General features: G+C 36.6%; 1 protein-coding gene across 1 annotated transcript; it reads left to right on the top strand.

The window, feature by feature from the left end:
- Positions 1-413: 413 nt before the first annotated feature.
- On the top strand, positions 414-10,617 carry LOC146671609 (nuclear GTPase SLIP-GC-like). Its single transcript, XM_085405014.1, has 21 exons — positions 414-641; positions 777-858; positions 1,104-1,216; positions 1,486-1,521; positions 1,833-1,857; positions 2,000-2,086; positions 2,668-2,755; positions 3,697-3,913; positions 4,035-4,256; positions 5,061-5,267; positions 5,366-5,541; positions 6,117-6,210; positions 6,298-6,385; positions 8,633-8,754; positions 9,024-9,167; positions 9,256-9,410; positions 9,522-9,639; positions 9,722-9,830; positions 9,934-10,064; positions 10,256-10,337; positions 10,532-10,617. The coding sequence occupies exons 2-21, from the start codon at positions 792-794 to the stop codon at positions 10,615-10,617; spliced, it is 2,367 nt and encodes a 788-aa protein (XP_085261140.1). The 5' UTR covers positions 414-641; positions 777-791.
- The last annotated feature ends 9,168 nt before the right edge of the window (positions 10,618-19,785 follow it).

Raw genomic sequence — 19,785 nt, 5'->3', positions numbered from 1 at the left:
GCAGCCTCGCTTCTGTCAGTCTGCCCCAGGGCAGCTGTGGCTACAACTGTAGCTGCCTCCACCAGTGTATGAATGTGAGAGTGAATGAATAGTGGCATTGTAAAGTGCTTTGGGTGCCTTGAAAAGCGCTATATAAATCCAAGTGAGCAGATTCCTAACATGTTGAGCTGTCTGTTGTGTTGACCACTTTTTTTTCTTCTTTTTTAATGTTTTGTTTTCCAGTTTACTGTAAGTATACATAAAACAGTGTTTTTGTCTTGTTTTTAACCCATAACATTTGTAAACTTTTATCCCTTTGGGTTGTGTAAGACAAAAAAAAACACTGTCTGGCAGGTTGCTACCTGTCTTTCAGCCACACCCTTCTGCACAAACACCACCTCTTCCTGCTTTTCTCTGTTATCAGTTCTGCTTTTCCCTGCAGGCACTTTACTCATGTTGGATTTGCCTTTCTATTATATGAATAGAAGCAGTTGCAATTGTGCAGTCTGAGCCACACAGTTCCAGTTTGTTTTTAATCGTATCTGTTTGTGGACTTTGCTTTTTGCTTGATTTTTATTTTTCCCGCCTGTTCCCTGTTTGTGTCTCATTGCTTCCCTCACATCTCCCTCAGCAGCCTTTTCCAGCATTACTTTCGACAAAAGGTGAGCAGTTTGAACTTTTAATTTTAATTTAATATCAGTGTCACTGATTATATATGCATTAAAGGAGAAGTTGATCACAAAGATCTAATCTGTAAAGCAGTGCTGTCTGGTTAAATATTAAATTGTATATTTCAGTTTCATTTCTTCGTCATGGATGATTTTGTAAGAAACAAACTGCTTGAATGGGGGCTAAGTGAGTGGGTGGAGAAATTTAAAGGTAAAGTATTAACGTGAATCCCTAATGAGTACAGATATTGATACTGATGTGATCTGTTGACTCTGAAACAACATCTGATAACATAGATTCTTGAGATTTTTGTCCATACTGCACAAAATGTTTTTAGACATAAAAGTGAGTTAAATTAAAACTGAAGAGCATTCATCTCTTTCACTCATTTAACAAGAATTTCTGAAGCAAGTTGAGAATAATCTTTATCTCTTCAACTTTATCTTTAACTGCAGATAAAGAAATTGATGCAGAAAGTCTGTATGATCTTGATGATGAAGAAATTGATCATGTGATCACAAAAGCTGGACCAAGAGTGAAATTAAAGAAGAACCTCAGGCTGTTAAAGGTAATTAATTTCTATCATTTCTATTTTAGTGCATAGAGGTTTGAATTATCTAGATACCGTATGTAGTGGAATTTTTGTTAATTCTTCACTAATTTGGATTTAAAATCTTTTGATTGTGGGAATAACAAAACTCAAATCAGGAAACAGTCATTTCTTTTCAATTGTGTTGTTTTGTTGCCTTAAGATTTTGTGTCTATATGACAAATGACATTTTTAATACATGTTTAAGTGCTCAATATTGTACACAGCTTTGCACTTTTTATCTGCAGTGTAAACAGGAGCAAGAAGCAGCTGATTTGGCTCAGGTAAGGATTATACTGAATTTCAGACATTTGGGCCAACTGCTTGAGACAAAGTAAAGCTCCATCCTCTGGCTGATAGAGACTGAATCTAAAAACTTAATTCATCGGGGGTTGGTTAATATACATTTTAACCTAGCAACTACAACTTGCTGTAGGGGTTCACCGACCGTCTCTACAGGTCAGTGTGACTGAGACTTAATTAGGAAAAAGAATAGTCTCACAGGATGAGATGTTAAGCAGGAATGTAATTATAATCTATTCTTCATCAATCTGCTGGTTGAATAATTATCTGTATAACTAAATTTCATCCTCAGGTCTTTCCATCCACAAGTGATACAGGTGAGACACATGCATCTTATTTATTGCATCTCATTAATCTGTTTTAAAGGCAGCACTATTTTGTACAATCAAACTTTGAGAACAACTTTCAATGCTGAGAGAAACTTTTTTTGTTCTTTCTCTTTTGTTTTTGTCCAATCAGGAAAGAGAAAATCTGATCTTCAAAGTGACGCCAGCAGGTTACAACCACCAGCTAAGCGACAACGTCTGTCTGTGCCGGGATTTGGAGGTATTTACAACTCTTTCTGAACAATTTTACAGTTGAAGCCACTATAGGGTTAAATTTCTGTGCAGGACAATTTTTCCAAAATATAAAATGTCGGCGTGGCAGGAATGAGGCATGACGTGACCACAATTCTATGTTCTTCAACATACTTTTATCTATGGTTGCTGTTCTAATACACTTCCACACATACCCACAACAACGACAACAACAACAATATTACAGGCCCCTACACCATTCTTAAGCTAGCGAAGAGTGATTATGATTACAGGTGCTTCTGCCTTCCCTGTCGCAACACCGCCGCCCACGGCCCGCCACAGTCAGTTTCTGCTTTGGTGTTAGAAATTACTTTTTCTTTGGGCTGCTATCAAATTTTAACAGTCAGTATGTTGCATGATATATTAATGTCTGTCGGTAAGTTGTCACATTATGCTCCTGATATACTCTAATTCACACTTTTTGTGAATTTTGTGAACAAAATTTTTTGTTGTTGTTGTTGTTGTTGTTGTTGTTGTTATGAGACTTTACATTGACTACATGCTAGTTTAGAAGTCCTGCTAAATAGTTCTTTACTTTCATGCCCACAGAATCAGTCATACTGTCTGATGCAAAAAGCATCATGACATTTGCACATGCCAGACTACATCACCAAGACAAACTCTGTGCTTTCTTGAAGTGAGTATTAAGTTTTCATATTTTTTAATGAATGGGCCTTAGTGTTTTATGTTTTGTAATGTATGTGCATGGTTCCACTCATGACCATGTGCAGGTTTCACAAACGGATCAGTTTATTTTTTAGCTTCGTCTCAAATCCTTTTGGTTCAATATTCAACCATTTATTTCTAGTGTCTGTCTGTTTGGTATGTTGGTTTCTTTATCTATTTTTAACCTCCTAGGACCTGGCGTCCACATATGTAGACATCACAATTTGGGTTGTCTAGACCAAAATACTAAATTTTGCTCTACAAGGGCCTGATATCCACTTACGAGGACATTATACTGACACTGTTCTATCAAAATTAAAACGAATGTACTCATATGTGGATCCCAATTTTTTAGAAACAAAACTCAGGTAAAAAGAAAAAATCTGATAATTCTTTGTTTTTACATTCATCAGGTCCCAATCAGCCCAAATAGCAAAGAGAAATTAAAAATGCATGCCATGAAAGAGTTCAGGTCTTCGGAGGTTAAGTTTTACTTCTGACTAACAACAACAGATGTTCAAACCATACAAATTATTGATGATTTAATGATACTAAAGCATTAAATCATCTATAATTTGTATGGTTTGAACATCTGACTTTTAATGTGTATCCCACTTAGACTTAAAAAAATGTCATCCAATAGCTAATAATAGAAACATCAGCACTTTTGCTGACAAACAATGAAGCTATGAACCAAAACAACAATAAACAATGAGCTGAATAAGTGTATAAAACTGAAACGTCTAATGATAATTCTTTGGATATTCTATAATGACATATATACTAAAATGACTATCACTATTCTTTTATGCATTAGTGATGTCAAAATATTGTTTTAAACCTTTTTAATTACATTTGAAAATGTTTTCATGACTGAATCAATTAACCCATATTTAAAATCTTGATCAACAGGAAAAAAATCAGTGATTTGGAGACAGACAAGAGGGAGCTGGTTGGTGTCTTTGGTAAAACTGGGGCTGGAAAGAGCTCTTTGATAAATGCCATCATTGAAGAGAAGAATCTTTTACCCTCAGGAAGTATCAATGCCTGCACCTCAGTCATGATTAAATTGGAAGCTAATACCTACAGCTCAAAGTATGAGGCAGAAATTGAGTTCATCACAAAAGAGGTAAATTGAATTATAAAAGTTTCATTTTTACTTAAAACTAAATCATGTGTTACAGTGCAGTTCTGGGGGCTTAAGGCTGGGTACATGCCTCAATAAATAATATGTAAAAATGTTATTTTAGGAGTGGAACGATGAGTTGTGGTCATTTCATCAGTTTTCTTGCAAAAATGGAGATCACGAAATGGAAGATAATGATGATTATCATGATGCTGTGGAAAAGCTGTCAGCAGTGTACGGAGAAGAATGGAAACAAAAGTCTTCTGAAAACCTCATGAAGAGCAAATATTTCAAAGCAATTCCAGAATTTCTCCAATCCAAGAGGAAGATTTTGACATGTGAATCGGTAAGACAAAAACTCTCATATTACATTATATCTATCATATATATACAGCAAAATTAATTAAATAGTTGGCTTTTTCACATGTTAAATTTTTAACGACTTTTAAATTTATTCATAGAAATCCACTACTGAGCACCTTTTGCAAAAAGTGAATCAAAGGGGCCAGAAATTTTAGCAAGTCAATGTCTGACAGCCAGTTGCATCAGGAAAGGCAAAAGGGCGTACAACTCTGTCAATCAAAACATGCTGAGTTACCCGCAGAGGTGCCCCCTTTTAAATAAGGGAGCAGTGTAAAGTAGCTTTTTAATGTCTCAAATTTGTGGACAACTATACAACATGCCCACATAAAGTTGTTTCTGCTAAGAGCAATACTAGTTATAAAGAATATAAAACTTTTCCTAAATAACTTCTTAAATACATTTTAATTGTGGCTGGCAATGATCCTTTTTCTAAATTATCAAATGGTTGATCGTTTTAAACAGTTCAACAAAGCAACAATTTCCATAGAAATTACCGTTACCTGAATTCCCCCTCAGTACCCCTCAGAGTGGGGGACTGTCTTGGTATAATATAAAACAAGGGGAAGCTACATTATCCCATACTTCTGTGATAGACATACTTGTACACAATCTGATCATTTAAAGCTAAACTTTAAAACTAATTACTCCAGCTTTAGTGATCCAGTTTCTTTAATTAATTGTTCTTTTGTCATCTTTTATGTCACTGACTTTTTGATGGTTTTTGTAAAGCACTTGCATTGAGGACTGAAATTAAACTGCACTACTTTACTTTTGTTTTTTATTGCAGGCTAATGAACTCTGTGCAAAAGTTGTCAAGTACACACGAAGTGATTCAAAACAAGAAGAAGGCAATGAAGGAAAAAAGTGGTTTTGGCCACTAGTGAAGTGTGTGACTGTCAGGGTGCCAAACAAGTCTCTTCTCCAGCATGTCACACTTGTGGACCTTCCTGGAAATGGTGACTGCAACAAGAGCAGAGATCAGATGTGGAAAGGGGTAATTCATATCTACTGCTCTTTGCTTATACTGTATTCTTGTGCAAACAGTAATGTCATCTTTTGATGAAGCACTGAGACATGTTATTCTCCTTTCAGATACTTGGAGATTGTTCTACTGTGTGGATTGTGACTGAAATTAATCGAGCAGCATCAGAGAAAGAGGCCTGGGAGATCCTGGAAAGTGTCAGTAGTCTGATTGGAAATGGTGGCGAATGTCAGCAAATTCATTTTATCTGCACTAAGTCTGATCTTCTTGATGATTCAGATGATCTGTAAGTTAATGTTGCATGATGATCAACTACACGGCGTTTCCATTTAAAATCAAGCTAGGAGAGATAAAGCACAGAGTTGAGACTTTTTTGTAATGAATGCAGAACATTTGGGTCAAAGGGAGTCTCAGATGCTGAGACAATTTTATAAAGTTTACTAAATAAGGTGGACTGAGTAATGAACAGAGAATTGCCTGGTCAGAAGGAAATTGAGTTATTTAAGAGAGGCACAGGCAAGGGTTTGGAACAGCAAGAGGGGCTGAAGAATAAAACAGGAGTAGGAGGAGAAAGAGATGCAATGATGGGATCATGGTAGCTTTATGTATGGGTACAAAATCTATGAGATTATAGGAAACTTCCTAACAAATCATGGTCCAACGAGAACCTGCTGACATGTCTCATAATGCTTTAAGATTAATAACAATAATAGTAGTGTGCAAAAGCCACCTAGGCAAAGCTCAGCTTGGTCACAAAAGGAGTCTCCCACAACTCCACCTGAAAGCCAAAACCACACAACCTCCTGCAAACTGATGATGGTGTACAGAACATATACATATATATATTTACATTTCTTTTAGTTCATCAGCTGACGTCCATGATCTAATCACTGAAAGAAACGTGCAAGCCACGGATGCAATAAAGAAAGAATTCAACAAGCGAAGCAAAATTAGGGTGAGTTTTGTAGTCTGACAGAAAATCTAATGCAAAGACTCTCCACAGTTGCAAGAATGCTTTAAAATCAAATCACATTTTCCCTAGAAACACTTCAATGATGACAGTTTCAAAGTGTTCACAGTGAGCTCCAAAGAGTTCCTAAAACAAAACTACTTAAGTCCAGAAGAAACTGGTAGGTGAAGTCTCCTTCTAAATAACTCAAATGTATAGGGGGCCAGAAGTGACCAAATTGATTAATTAAATATACCATATATTTAAAACATGTAATAAATTATTTATTCAAACGTTTATTTAATTAATTAGACATTTGATCAGCTAATTATTGACACATTTAATTAATTATTTAATTATATATATCTTACATTTATTTTGGCACTCTTGGCCCTGGCACTGTCTTCATGAATTTTATTTTAGCTGTCAGTCTCACCCATCAACTTTAGGGGGCGGGGTTAATGTTGTTCGAGTCAAAACCATAGCTGTGGCCTGGTGGCTATTCTTTAAGTGGGCGTTTCTCTGCGCCAACAAGGACATGTAAAAACTAACCGAGCTGTACTTTGAAAAACCCAGTTTGTGTGTCACCAAATACACTTTAAATATTTTTTTAGCCAAGAATGTAATGTTTTAATCTTCAGATATCTGGTTGGTGTGTCATGGCTGTCATAACCCCAGCTGACTGGAGGTTGAACACCAACTTCCTTTACTAAGGTTATATCTATCGGGTCTTTATCTCCTGATGTTCCTAGGTGCCACACTTGTTTCAGTCGCCAATTCTGAATTAAAACTAACATTAAAATTATGTTTAAGGAGGAGAGAGAGCAAATAAATCTGATGAACTTTGACTTTTACATTCAATAATCAGTGTCACCAGTGCATAAACGCATAATCTTTTTTAAAAGAGATAACGGCGTTGGTGTTTCCCTCATATATTAACTGTCAGGTTTAAGTGTACCAGGCTTGTTAGACACTTTGAAACATACAGACTTCACAATGTTCAACTAATATTTTCATTATGAATATTAACCATGAAGGTAAACAATGAAGTCCAGCTGCTGTCTTTTAGCCCTGTATACCAAGAGCGAGATCAGCATATCCAGGATATTTTTCAGTGTTCTGGAATCACTGACCCTAACACTGGGACCAGGATAAATGCTCACACGAAGCTGGTTGTCAGCTCTCTAAATTAACCCAGGGTTTCCCAGGGCAGGCACAAAGTGTTGGCAGCATCAAAGTAATCTAACGGTCATATACGCCAGGGGTCATATCGATATTCTTTTACAGAAAATCATCTTTATCAGACTATTCGAAAGACGTGAGAGCTAAAACTTTAATCAGAGCCGATCAGATTTGCTCTGTTGTAAATGAAACAGTGAAGTAAACATGACCTGACAGACAGAACCTGAATAAATTATGTCTGCTGTTTAACCTCCACTGAGAGCTAAAACTCAGCGGAGGTATTAAAGCCGTGTGCCGGTGATTCGATATCAGCTGCTGATAAAGTGGGTTCGCCTATGAGGTGCTCTGTAGTTTTATAAGTGTCCTTCACTCTCCGTAAATCCCGTTTTACAGAGAAACAAGGGAAACAAGCTCCAGCAGCTCTGCGCTCAGGAAAAAAAAAATACATTTGATTATCTTGTGCAGAATATTGCTCCGACATTACGTTACATAAAGCAACAGTGCCCACATTAAACTGTGATGATAACCAGGTAACTTTTGCAAACATATTCTATGTTGACAACCTGACCTGATACGTGAAGATTACGCCATTGAATTCTCAGCTAAAATAATATTAAAAGTAGAGTTTATGACAGAAAAACGGGGTATTTTAAAACTTTACTTACAGTTTAGAGCGCCACCACCATTGCCGCTTCTGTTTTGAAATGCATTCTGGGATACCTGGCTGCCCCAAGTCCACACTATCACCATTTCATAGCAGTCAATTATTTAGGATCAACCTGTCTTGACTTACTTTGCACTGTAACCATTCAGATGTTAGACAAGCAGCGGTTGCAGTGTTAACCCCGACCCCTGACTTTGATGGGTGAGGCTGACAGATAAAATAAATTCATGAAGACAGAGGCAGGGCCAAGAGTGCCAAAATGAATTAAATAAATACATCATTAAACAATTAATTAAATATGTCATTAATAAAATAAAATTTGAAATAAATAAATGCTTTAAATGTAATGAATGGACATTTAATTGATTATTGAAATATTTATTTAATTAATTAATTCCAATTTTAATTAAATAATGAAACATATATTTAATTATTTAATTGCATTTTTAATTCATTCATTTTGATAATCCTGGTCCTCCATAGGATTGCACTTGTTTTTTTTAGTTTGCCTTGACTGAAAGAATTATTTAATTTCAAATAAGTACGTAATGTAAAATTGTAACATTGAAATTTATTTTACAGAAATACCCAAACTTCAGAGATTTTTGCAAGATCTCAATGACTGTCACTCAGAGACAGTAAACTATGTGAATCGAGCTCACGGGATTCTGTCTTTGATTCAAGACGCCAACTCCAGAGGAGTGGTAAGGTCAAGTAAAAGATACACAACAACATTCTGTTACATGTTGGGATTTATCAACTGTGTTTGTGTGTCTGATTTTGGTTTTGCTATATTTATTAAATTATGAGTTATTAATTGGTTGACTGATTCATAAGGTTTTGATGCTCCATTTTTTCTTCTCAGGTCCTTATTACAGGAGAGTGGCTTTTAAAACCAACTGAATTTCATTAATCTTTTTAAAAAAAACCAATAAGTGGTTTTCATGGTTTTATTCCTTCAAATGTTTTTCAGGATAGTAAAACAGGCGAGGTGTGTGAAGAACTTGAGAGAAACATGAGCCTCCAACTTGATAATGTCAGAAAAGAAATGGAAGACACCTGTAGGGCTTTTGAAAGATGTCTTGATGATGGTGTTAAGAAATCCTTCTTATATCATGTATGTTTTTTAATCATAGTTAAAATACATGCAGATTTTACATGACAAGGTAAAATGCAATAATTCTGAGTTTTCTTTTGTGTTTCAGGGAAAGAATGGTGGTGCTTTTTACAATTTACGGAAGTGTGTCATTGAGAATGGTGGCGTCTACAAACCAAAAAAAGGGAAACCAATTAGCCTTAATATGAAGTTGGCTTCCTGTCTGATTGACAGCATTGGTGCAGAATTCAGAAAGACCTTCCCGTAATAAAAACATGTTCTAAACAGTCACATAATATCATTCAAGATATGTAATTCATAACATATAAACTTGCCAATTCTGTCATTATAAACCGCAATGTTTACTTGTTTTAGAAATGAAGTAAACTGTGGAGCATTCAACGGAGTCATCAATACATTTACACTTAACACTGATTCTCTGATTGAAAAGTACAAAAATGCTGAACTACAGCTCAGATTCCTCAAGACAGAGGTAAGAGATGAGACTTTCTTATACATTAGCCCATTGATAAACAATAAGTAAAGTTCATCTATACTTTATGTTTTTCTCTCAGGAAGAAAAGATTAAGGCAAAATTAAACAGAATCATCCAGAAGCAGAAGAAAATTGTCTACAGCAGTCTGACAGAGACAGTTGAGAACATTATGGAAGAAGGCTACAAGAGTAAGAAATAAGATCAGAGCTTCACAACTTATCACCTAAACAGATATTTATGTTTGTTATTATTCAGCATAAAAAGTCTGAAGAGTTTTCTGTCTTTTTGTAGAAGCTTTAGCATTTACAGGAGAAGACACGCTGTACAACATGAGGGAGACTATTGAGAACCACATGCACTCAAAGAAGGACATGTTTGAACAGGCAAAAAACACCATGTTGGAGAAGTTGCACGATTTGATGGTTTGTCATGATGAACATATTTTCTCATAACTCACCTGAAGCCTTTTTCTGTATTTAACTGGAATAGACTTATACAGAAATGTATGTTTCCATTTATATTTTTAATCCAGTCTGAGAAACTTCTAAATACAACTTTAACACAATATCCTAGTCTGTGGTAAGTGATGAAAAACTTTACATTTTTAAATTAGGTATACGTCTTGGAGACTCTGGAGAAAACTATGAAAGAATCTATTGGACTTTCATTCAAGGATGAAGAGTGCTTACTCCCAGGTAAACAGTTTGATGTAATTACATTGGTTCAAATTGTTTGCCTTTCCTCTTTATCTTTGCAATCTTGCTGCTGATAACAATAAGGGTGTCTATTTATCTTTTTTTTTAAATTTATTCATTATTCATTTAGCCACACATTTACGTATGTGTGTCACTCTGGGAGGAAACAATTCAAAAAAAGTTTTGTTTTTCAGATGTTTCAACAGAGCTTAAGATGGTGAAGAAACATTATGATCTACTTGTAGGCACTCCACACTCAAAAAAATCTGTTGTTGGATGAACACAATTTAATCATGGCACCCTTTTTGCACACAATTTAACCAAGTACAATAAACCCTTTTCGATCATGTCAAACCAACACATTTAGCATTTGGTGGTTTAATGTAATCAGATTACGTTGGATCAACATACTATACTTACATTGATTTGAAGTGATTTATTTAAGTATGTAGAGTGAAATTTGTTTTAATTCATTCTACACAATTTAAAAAGTTTAGGAAAACAGAATTAAATCTTGTTGTTTCAACAACTACTTTGTTAATCAAGGCAATGATCTCACTCATTTCAACCAAATTATTTCAATTAGATTTGTTTACATTTGTTACACATTTAGAAACCCACTACTTTACAAAAAAAGTCACAATCAGATTATGATAACATTATCTTTATTAACTGGATTTAGTGGACAATATAAAAGCTTACCATTTTTGTACACCTGCAAGCATATACTTCAAAAGGTAAAATGTTAGAATACTTATTTACATAGGTAATATGTTGGAACCAAAGCTTCCACAACTAAAAACAGATGCAAAATTTGCTCAATATATCGACTGCATTTTAAAAAATTAAACTAAAAGATAAAAATACATCTCCCACTTGGCAAGTTAAAACATGTGACAAAATCGAATTGTGTGAATTTGGAAAAATAAAATAAAATAATTAGAAATATTTTGGGGGCAATACAACAACAACAAAAAATTCCATAGGTGATGAAAATCTATATTTGTTTGGTGTATCTCATTGAAATAATTATTAGTTTGACCAATTTTTATATTTCTGTATTTATTTTTTTAATTTTGGTTGCAGTCCTCCACAGCTAGCAATATAGTTTTGCTGTGTTTTAAAACATGCTAGCAAGCAAAATGGAAACAATAATACAGTGAACTTAACAGGTGGCAGTGGTCTTAAACTTTACAGGACCTTGATACATAAACACAACATAGTACTTCTGTCAGTACTTCTGATCCATTTTGAGCCATCTATATAAGGACAAACAAAAATCATCTGCAGTGCTGTATAAAAGGTGAATTGCCCAACAGAGAGAATCCAAAAACTTAAAAAAAAAATGTTTTAAATGAAAGAAAAAAAATATAAACAACTCAAATATTAACATTATATATTGGAAATCACCATTGCACCAATGAACCATTCAAGACCTATCAGTCATTTTCAAGTGCTCTCACCCCATAAGCTTGTTTTTCAGAAACTGTACCTTTGAAGACAGCTTTTGTCCATCAAGATTTAAAAGTATCTTCTGGAGGACTTCAAAGGTGCATTTAAGTTCTGGTGGGTAGCTCAGGTTCAAACGGTATATGAGTCCAAACAACAGAGCACATGCTTGTGCAATGTTACCCAAATCAGTGTTAGCCTCCACACCCTCAATCACGACACCAACGTCCTCTGGGTCATCTTCAGGTTCAGCACCCTCCTTCTGGATGACGTACACCCCCATCACAGTTTGCTCCATGCAGCTTTTTGCCTCGCTGTCCGTATCCTACATGAAAAAGTATAAGACAACAAAGTAAAATTTAAGAGATTGTTTAAACAACTGTTTCTATGCTGTTCATAAAATCCAAGTAGTCAAAGTAATAAACAGAAAATTACACCACTAAAGTAGTTGTTAGTAATTACTCCAATACATAAATTATAAAATACACCTCTCATGTCAAAAGAGGTGGCATAATTGACCTCTCACCGGCCCCTCCCCCGAAAGGGCCATTGTCCAATTACACATTATAGCAACCGTTACTGTGTCTGACAAACATTAACCTCAAGCAAGATGGAGAAGCGGTGTGCCCACCGATATGCCGAGAGATTGTGTCTGGAGGAGTTGTGTTCTTTCCATTCACAAAGTCAAAAACAACGTGAATGGATTAAACAGTGTGTATGGCCCCATTCCCAGGTAAATGTACCGAACATTATGAAGCATGTCTGCTCGCACATTCGGGTACCCATTGGTGCGCAGAGGAAACCATTTGTTTGTCGGACGTAGCAAGAGTAACTTAGGGGGACAGGACTCGAGAAAAGGCTAACTCAGCTGCTAAAATAAAACAGGTATAGAAGTGTTAGTACTAAACAGCTCAAAGTTCATAGACATTTCTATTTACAAATACTGATGACCATAACAATGAAAAAACAACAGGACTTGTTTTAATCCAAGTACAGATTCAAAAGCAATATAGTCTTGATGCATGTTAAATGCATTGTATGTTTGTGTATCAAGTTTAAGTAGGCATAAATTTCTTTCCTTCCAATACCAAATTCCAGAAATTCTTTATTGCAACGCTTAATACTGTTTGGTATTCAAGACATCCTTTCCCCAATACCAGGTGTCTTGTTGCTAATCTCAAAATTTTAATTTTAATGATTTGCATTTGAGGCAACGTCACAATTTGTATGAGAATGTTACAGACAACATGCTGTCACAATGGCTCACCAAGTACTCCTTTATTAACTTCTCATAGTCTTCGTTTAGGTGGATGCACAAAGACTTCAAGATGCATGCTCGTCTGGTATGGATGTTGTCATGCTGGAGAGGAGGAGGAGATAATATGAGCCAAAACCAGTCTGTTTTTCTTAAAGCTAGGGTAATCAGTTAACTTGCATAATTATTCTTTAGGTTAGAACCTGGCATGTACCAATTGTTAAGCCGAAACAAAATTGACAACTTCATCTCCAAATAAAAGTTATTTTTGCTGCCTATGACAAAGTCTACTCAATCCTAATACAAACCTTGGAGATGGCAAGCATGAGACCTCTTATTTTCTTTCCACGTGTCCCTCCTTTGGTCAGAAAGATTTCCATTAAGCGTGGCGCGTATTGGTCAAGCTCGGCAAAGAAAGTAGATAGCAGAGGCTTTGTGGTGATTCGCAGAAACTCCTTCTCAATCTGCAATAGAGAACAAATACATTGATTAAAAACGCAACTGTATATTTCACTCACTTCACATCTAAGCTGACTAAAGCTGCTTTTAGAAGACCATGCAGACATCAGTGCTGTCTGTGTAGGACATGAATCAGTCTGTGTCAGATACTGAATTTGAAATTTCCACTAAAGTCACAAGTAAGAGGCAAGTGGAACCAAGATCTAGGCCATTTGCTTTTTGAAGTTTGCAAAGACTGCTAAATTGCACCAGTGGTAGTTCACTCTTTGCAACACAGTATGCTGTTCTAAACAGATTTTTCAGGTTTATTTTTAGTATATTATTTGCAATTGGTGTTTGTTCTGGGAAAGATATTGCAGACTGAGCAATAATCCATTTCTAATGGGGGCCTTTCTTAAAATGACTGGTCCCAGTAACAAAGGCGCTTGTCGACTCAGAAATCGAGGGAAAACCAACAACACACCCGGCAGAACATTATGTTATTTACACGGGTGCACATAAGTGGTCCGCATGTGCGCATTCGCTGTCAAAATAAAAGACGCGCAACAGATAAGAAGTTGCAACGCACGTTTGCATCCATATAAAAGGCACTGTTTTTGTCCGCTAGAGTGGGATTTTCACGGCACATTCTGCACCACATCTGTGTGTTCATCATTTGTTTGAAGCCAGCTCACCTCCTGCAATCACTTTCGCGCTTCTTTTGTGGTTCGGACTCCTTCTGACATTTCTTTGGAGGTGGAGGAAAACCAAAGTAATTGCTTAAAGGAGCTTCTTCGACATATTTAAGAGTTCTAAACAAATATGTCCTCCTCCAGAAAATCTTATGTATGCAAACACGCGTTGCAACTTCTTATCTTGTGCGCGTTTTTTATTTTGACAGCGAATGCGCACCTGCGGACCACTTATGTGCAGCCCTGGTTATTTAGCTCATCATGTTGCAGCCACAGAAATTCTTTTGTCCATGAAACCATAAAGCTGCACTTTCTTTTTGCCTTATAGTCTGATTTGTCATAACTTTTCCGTTTTGTGGTAAGCTTTTCTTTGGCTGTCACTTCTTCACCCTGACCTGTCTTATTTGGCTAAGCAGAACTACAATTAATATCCTGCTGCTTTTACACACGCACTCACATAACACTCAGCGATTGTCTGCGCGATCAACCTCTCACATGTTTAAGCTGCGGGAGATTTCACTTGTCATGTTTCCATAGTAAGCTAACGATTGATAAGACGATGTCAGAGGAATTGGTGCACAAATTATCATCACTCACAGATCAGTGCTGTCGCTCTCTATACACAGGTCGCGCGATTGCAAAGTGAAAGCAAAAAACAAGCGCAAATTCAAACGCGATTTCAATATGTCACATATTGACAGTGGCTCACCGATGCCAATGACATAATTACCCAGCTACATTTCCGAAAGAATGCAGAAGCATTGACATATATTTTTCCTTCTTATGACAGCCCGACGGGCAGGGCAGAGATAGATTTTGGTAGCCCGACTGGAAAAATCGCTAGCCCTGGGACGTCGGGCTAGCCATTTTGCGAGCCCTGTACAGTGTTTCAATAATTGTACCTACTACTCTCCCTGATGGAACAACGCTTGCACTGCCACATACAAGTCACTGAAAGAAAAAAAGAAAAGCAGTTTTAAGGATAGTTTTATTGGCACCTTTTTTTCACTTTGATTAAATCATAAAACTATCATAAAAAATATATGATGGTAAAAGGCTTACCATGTATTAAAGAGGAGGCACAAACAATCAGAAAAAGGGGTCAGCTTTCTTTGTGGTGTTACTATGGTAAAGAAAACAGAAAAAATTATTTTATAAAAATTCCACAGTGGATTTTTTTTTACTTTGTTGCAAATGTATAAAAAAAATACAAATACATATAAATACCTCTTGCAATATAAAATTCACAGATAAATATCCAATCTGTTGCCAAATGTAATAGCAGTGTTTCACACTATGCAATAAAGATGCTGGTAGTTGCGGTAAAGGTCCCACAGGCAATTTTCATAACTATCCGCCATTGCCTTTTCCTCTGACCTCGTGTTTATGCTCTTTTTCCCATGCACTAGCATCAAGTCAATTCGAAGGATGCAGCCCCTGAATTTGGACACAGCTAATATTTAGCAAATCGCGCATGCTAGTTTAACTTGCATTACTGTGAGAGGCCGAATGCTTAACCTCTGGGAGGTCCTAGAAAAATGCATACACTATTGGTCTTAGAGCCACAAATCGACCACGCCATAAAAAGTGCTATAAAAAATTTATATATTAATATTTTTTTCCACTTTAAATTAGCCAATCTTTTAGACCTACTTCTCCTTGAAATATTCATGTCAAGTTTTAATTACATTTCGCGGATTTTAACCCTTTTAATCGCAGTTTAATTACATGAGCGCACCGTTTTTTTTAGCCCCCCAAAACAAAACGAAATATTTAAAAAAAAAAACATTTGAAGTAATATTTGATTGTTATTATAATTAGGCCTTTAGATGGACTAAAGATTGGCACCAACCTTCATTTCGATCGCCTTTTTTTTTTTTTTCAGGACCAGAAAATGGTCTCCAGGCGGCAAATGCTCCTCCTCTAGGCCGAAATCAGTGCATCCTCCCGGGTTAACTCCCGACGATGACCGGGGCATGTTGCGTCGGACCCCTTTTTCCAACACACACGTCCGGTACCACGTCACAACAAATACGTCATTTCCTGTTGATTAAAAAAAAAAAAAAAAAAAAAAAAAAAAAAAAAAAGCACCCTCAAACGGTTCTAGGGGCCGAAAATGGTCCCGCCCGATCAGCGGGCGAAGCCGCTGCTGCACGCCGGAAATGAGGCTTCGTTTCCCGCAGGTCTGTTTAAGCAGCCCGCTGTTTTCCAGCCCGGGGTCAAATGTGGAGCAAGGGCGCCACCCGGTGGACAAATAAAAAAATTACAACTCTAAGGCCAGTACTGCAAACGGAAACGGAAACATAACCGATCACGATCGATTTGACCGTCATTTTTTTGCCGTGAAAAATAGCGTTTATAATGGGTTTCAATGGGGCACAAATCGACCACTAAGACCAATAGTGTAAGTTTGTCTGTAGCTTAGCCACTGAAGCTAATTTCCGGAAGTCATACTGAAATTTTAACAGTAAATGTGACCAAACTTTTTTTTGCAGACTTTCGCTATATTCCATTCAACACAGTGCAAATGGCAGGTAATCAAAATTTGAAAATAGCCACAAATCGACCCAAGACCACCCAGAGGTTAAAATAAAAGGAGAGAGAAAGAAAGAAAGAAAGAAAAAATGCAAATGATAATAAAAAAAGTGAACAAAGACCATGTCTTGCAATAACCGTCATTTAAAACCAAAGTGAATGCTAACAGAGCTAGGTAGAAGTTCAATGAGACAACCATACTAGCTTTAGCTAACTTCATTTACTTTGAAAGTGAATTACAAACGTGTTAAATATTGAATTAAACATATCAATAACCGCTAAAAACACTATAAGACTAACTGCAAAAACGGGTAAAAAAAAAAAAAAGAAAAACAATGAAGTGGAAATGCTAATAATAGTATAAATATACCCAGAGCGGATTATAAATCAGGTATTAGACGGTACCGATTGGCACCGTCTAATACCAGATTTTCACTGTATTTGCTCCACTCCCGCTGTCTAATGACAACTTACACATTTGGAATTAAAAACATTGTTAAACAATTAATGGACAAAACAACTTCGTTTGACTAAGATATTTTGAGTTATTTATTACTTACCTGTATTGTGGAAGATTCCGCAGAGGGAAATGGCAGTCCACTGAACACATATAACTTCTCCGCGTTCCCGCCTCTTCACTTTTGGGAAGTTTGAGCATGCGCACTAGGCATCGGTTTTAGAGTTGTTGATTTAAAATAATTACATTTAATTGAACTGAAGAATGCAAATCTAGTTCATTAAACTTTTTGTTATTTTATGTTAAACCAACAACTGATAATGATTTAAAAACCTAAACTCAATATGTTCATGTTAAATAGACAAATGTCTATTGAATTAATCAAACAACTGCCTTAGTTGACTTTTTTGAGTGCAGATGATGAAATATAACTGGGTAAATGCTAAGATTTTATCTTCAGTATGAAATTATTGTTGTTAATTTTTTTAAAAAATGTCAGAGTTTTTGTCTTTAATAGACAATAGATTCTGTTTGCTTGCTTTGGCTCTGATGGAGGTGGACGCATCTCTCTCCCTCTCCCTCCCTTATCTTTCCTGCTTGGCTTCTCGTGTCTTTTATCTGGTCGTGTCTATCTCTAACCCCAGAAGAGCCTCTCAGTCCTCAACTCTAATACCTAAAGAAGAACTATGAATTTGATCAACTGATCCCTAAATGCAATTGACACTCACTTCTCGATGAAAAGCCTGGGTTCGGAAGAGTTCAACCGTCCTGGAGGGACGTTCCCTGCCGATGGCACGATGGCAGGAGAAGTGGCATGTCGTGTGCCTGGCGGGACTTTCGACTGAGGACATTGAAGACATCTACCTATTTGGAATCATTATAACAGGATTCTTGCTGATCGGAGATGGCTTGGCCCTGGTTTATTGGAAATTGAAGAAAGCAGTGACAGTTGTTATAAACCCCACAAGGCTACCCGCTATGATCGAAGCTATGGGTAGAGCTGTGAGTAGTCAGAACAACTGTAAAATTCTGATTTCCTGCAAAGGCTGTGGACTATTGACTTTTGCTTAACTAGGTGAAAGGACAGTCTCTCAAGCTGAACACAGGATACACACACACACACACACACACACACACACACACACACACACACACACACACACACACACACACACACACACAAGTACACTGACACAGATACGCACTCACCTACCCTCACCCATCCCAAACGCCTCCAATGCATGTCATGTGCTTACGTGGTGTACATGTGAATATTCATGTGCTTTTTTTGTGCTAAGGTGTTTTTTTACTGTCCTCAAACTGGTCTCCCAGTTAGGAGCCCAGTTTAAGTCTTTTTTTTTTTGTCTCCTCTTGTCCCTGATGTGTGTACCTTCACTGATTTTCCTTATGGCATGGCTACGTCTGCATTACAGTTTTTGGAACTATGAAATCACTATAATAGTGTAGAAATGTGTATTTAAACATCGTTACATTGACAGAAATTGGAGTTTCTATGGTTTGACCCATCTGTGATAGAAGTGAGCTGTATGTGGCCTACGATGAAAAATAAGTTTTACATCCTGTGAGGCCTTAAGCCTTGTTATTATTTGGTGGGCCTGTTTTATTTCCTTTTGTTCAGGTCATCATTAGTGGCTCCTCCCATCTATTACGAGACAAGGAATTCACCTGTTTGGGAACCTATGTAAGGTGATATTCTTTTAAGATGGCGGCCACCCTCCCCCTCCTCTAAGAAGGCTGGGGCTTTTCTGGCACCCAATTTAGTTTTTGTTTTGTTTTTTCCCGCTTTTGTGGCTTTTGTGGTTATTTCTAGTTTCAGTCACTTGTTGTTTATAGGTAAGCACATAGTTGTTGTTGTTTTTTCTGCTTTACCTCTGTTTGTGCTTAATAAATGAATATGGTAAAATTATTTGTGTGGAATTCCCTTTGTCATGTCCCTAACAAGCTGTGCATATTAATACTACTACTACTACTACTACTAATGATGATGATGATAATAATAATTCATTTTATTTGAGGGTGCCTTTCTAAAACCCAAGGTCACCTTACAAAGAGAAAAAGATAAACATGGATAAAGATCAATAAAACAGTAGATTAAAATAGATTAAAAATAAATTAAAATACAACCCCCCCCCCACAAATAAAAAAGCAACCAAGATTTTGTCAACAAGTAAAATCTGACTTAAATAAGGGAAGGGAATCTATTGAGTTCCAGAGCCAAAGAGCAGAGCGACTGAAAGCTCTGTTCCCCATTGTGATAAGACCAGCAGAAGGGACAACAAGATGAATGGCAGATGAAGATCTGAGAGAGCGGGAAACAGTGGTGATATGAAGCAGATCACAAAGATAAGGAGTGTTAAGGTCGTGGATGCACTCAAATGTGAGAACTAAAATTTTTAAGTTTATCGTAGCTTGTATGGGTAACCAGTGAAGCTGCTGAAAAATTGGGGTGATATGGTCCCTTAAGGGAGTATGAGTTATGACCCGAGCTGCAGGATTCTGAAGAAGTTGAAGTTTATGGAGGGACTTATTAGGGAGACCAAATAAGAGGGAGTTGCAATAATCAATCAGAGAAGTAATAAGACTATGGACAAGGATGGCAGC

This window comes from Rhamphochromis longiceps, linkage group LG4 (assembly GCF_057381845.1).
Source record: "Rhamphochromis longiceps isolate RC_006_pf linkage group LG4, R_longiceps_female_GT1.1, whole genome shotgun sequence".
In the NCBI taxonomy this organism is placed as follows: Eukaryota; Metazoa; Chordata; class Actinopteri; order Cichliformes; family Cichlidae; genus Rhamphochromis; species Rhamphochromis longiceps.
Note: the sequence above shows the minus strand (reverse complement) of the source record. Positions and strands in the feature narration are given on the sequence as shown.

Bases quoted from the DNA above. Each gene is read 5' to 3' on its own strand.
- LOC146671609 (XM_085405014.1), top strand. From the start codon at position 792: ATGGATGATTTTGTAAGAAACAAACTGCTTGAATGGGGGCTAAGTGAG. The intron at 9,168-9,255 runs GTATGTTTTTTA...TTTGTGTTTCAG, and splicing joins AGAAATCCTTCTTATATCAT to GGAAAGAATGGTGGTGCTTT. The intron at 9,640-9,721 runs GTAAGAGATGAG...TTTTTCTCTCAG, and splicing joins TCAGATTCCTCAAGACAGAG to GAAGAAAAGATTAAGGCAAA.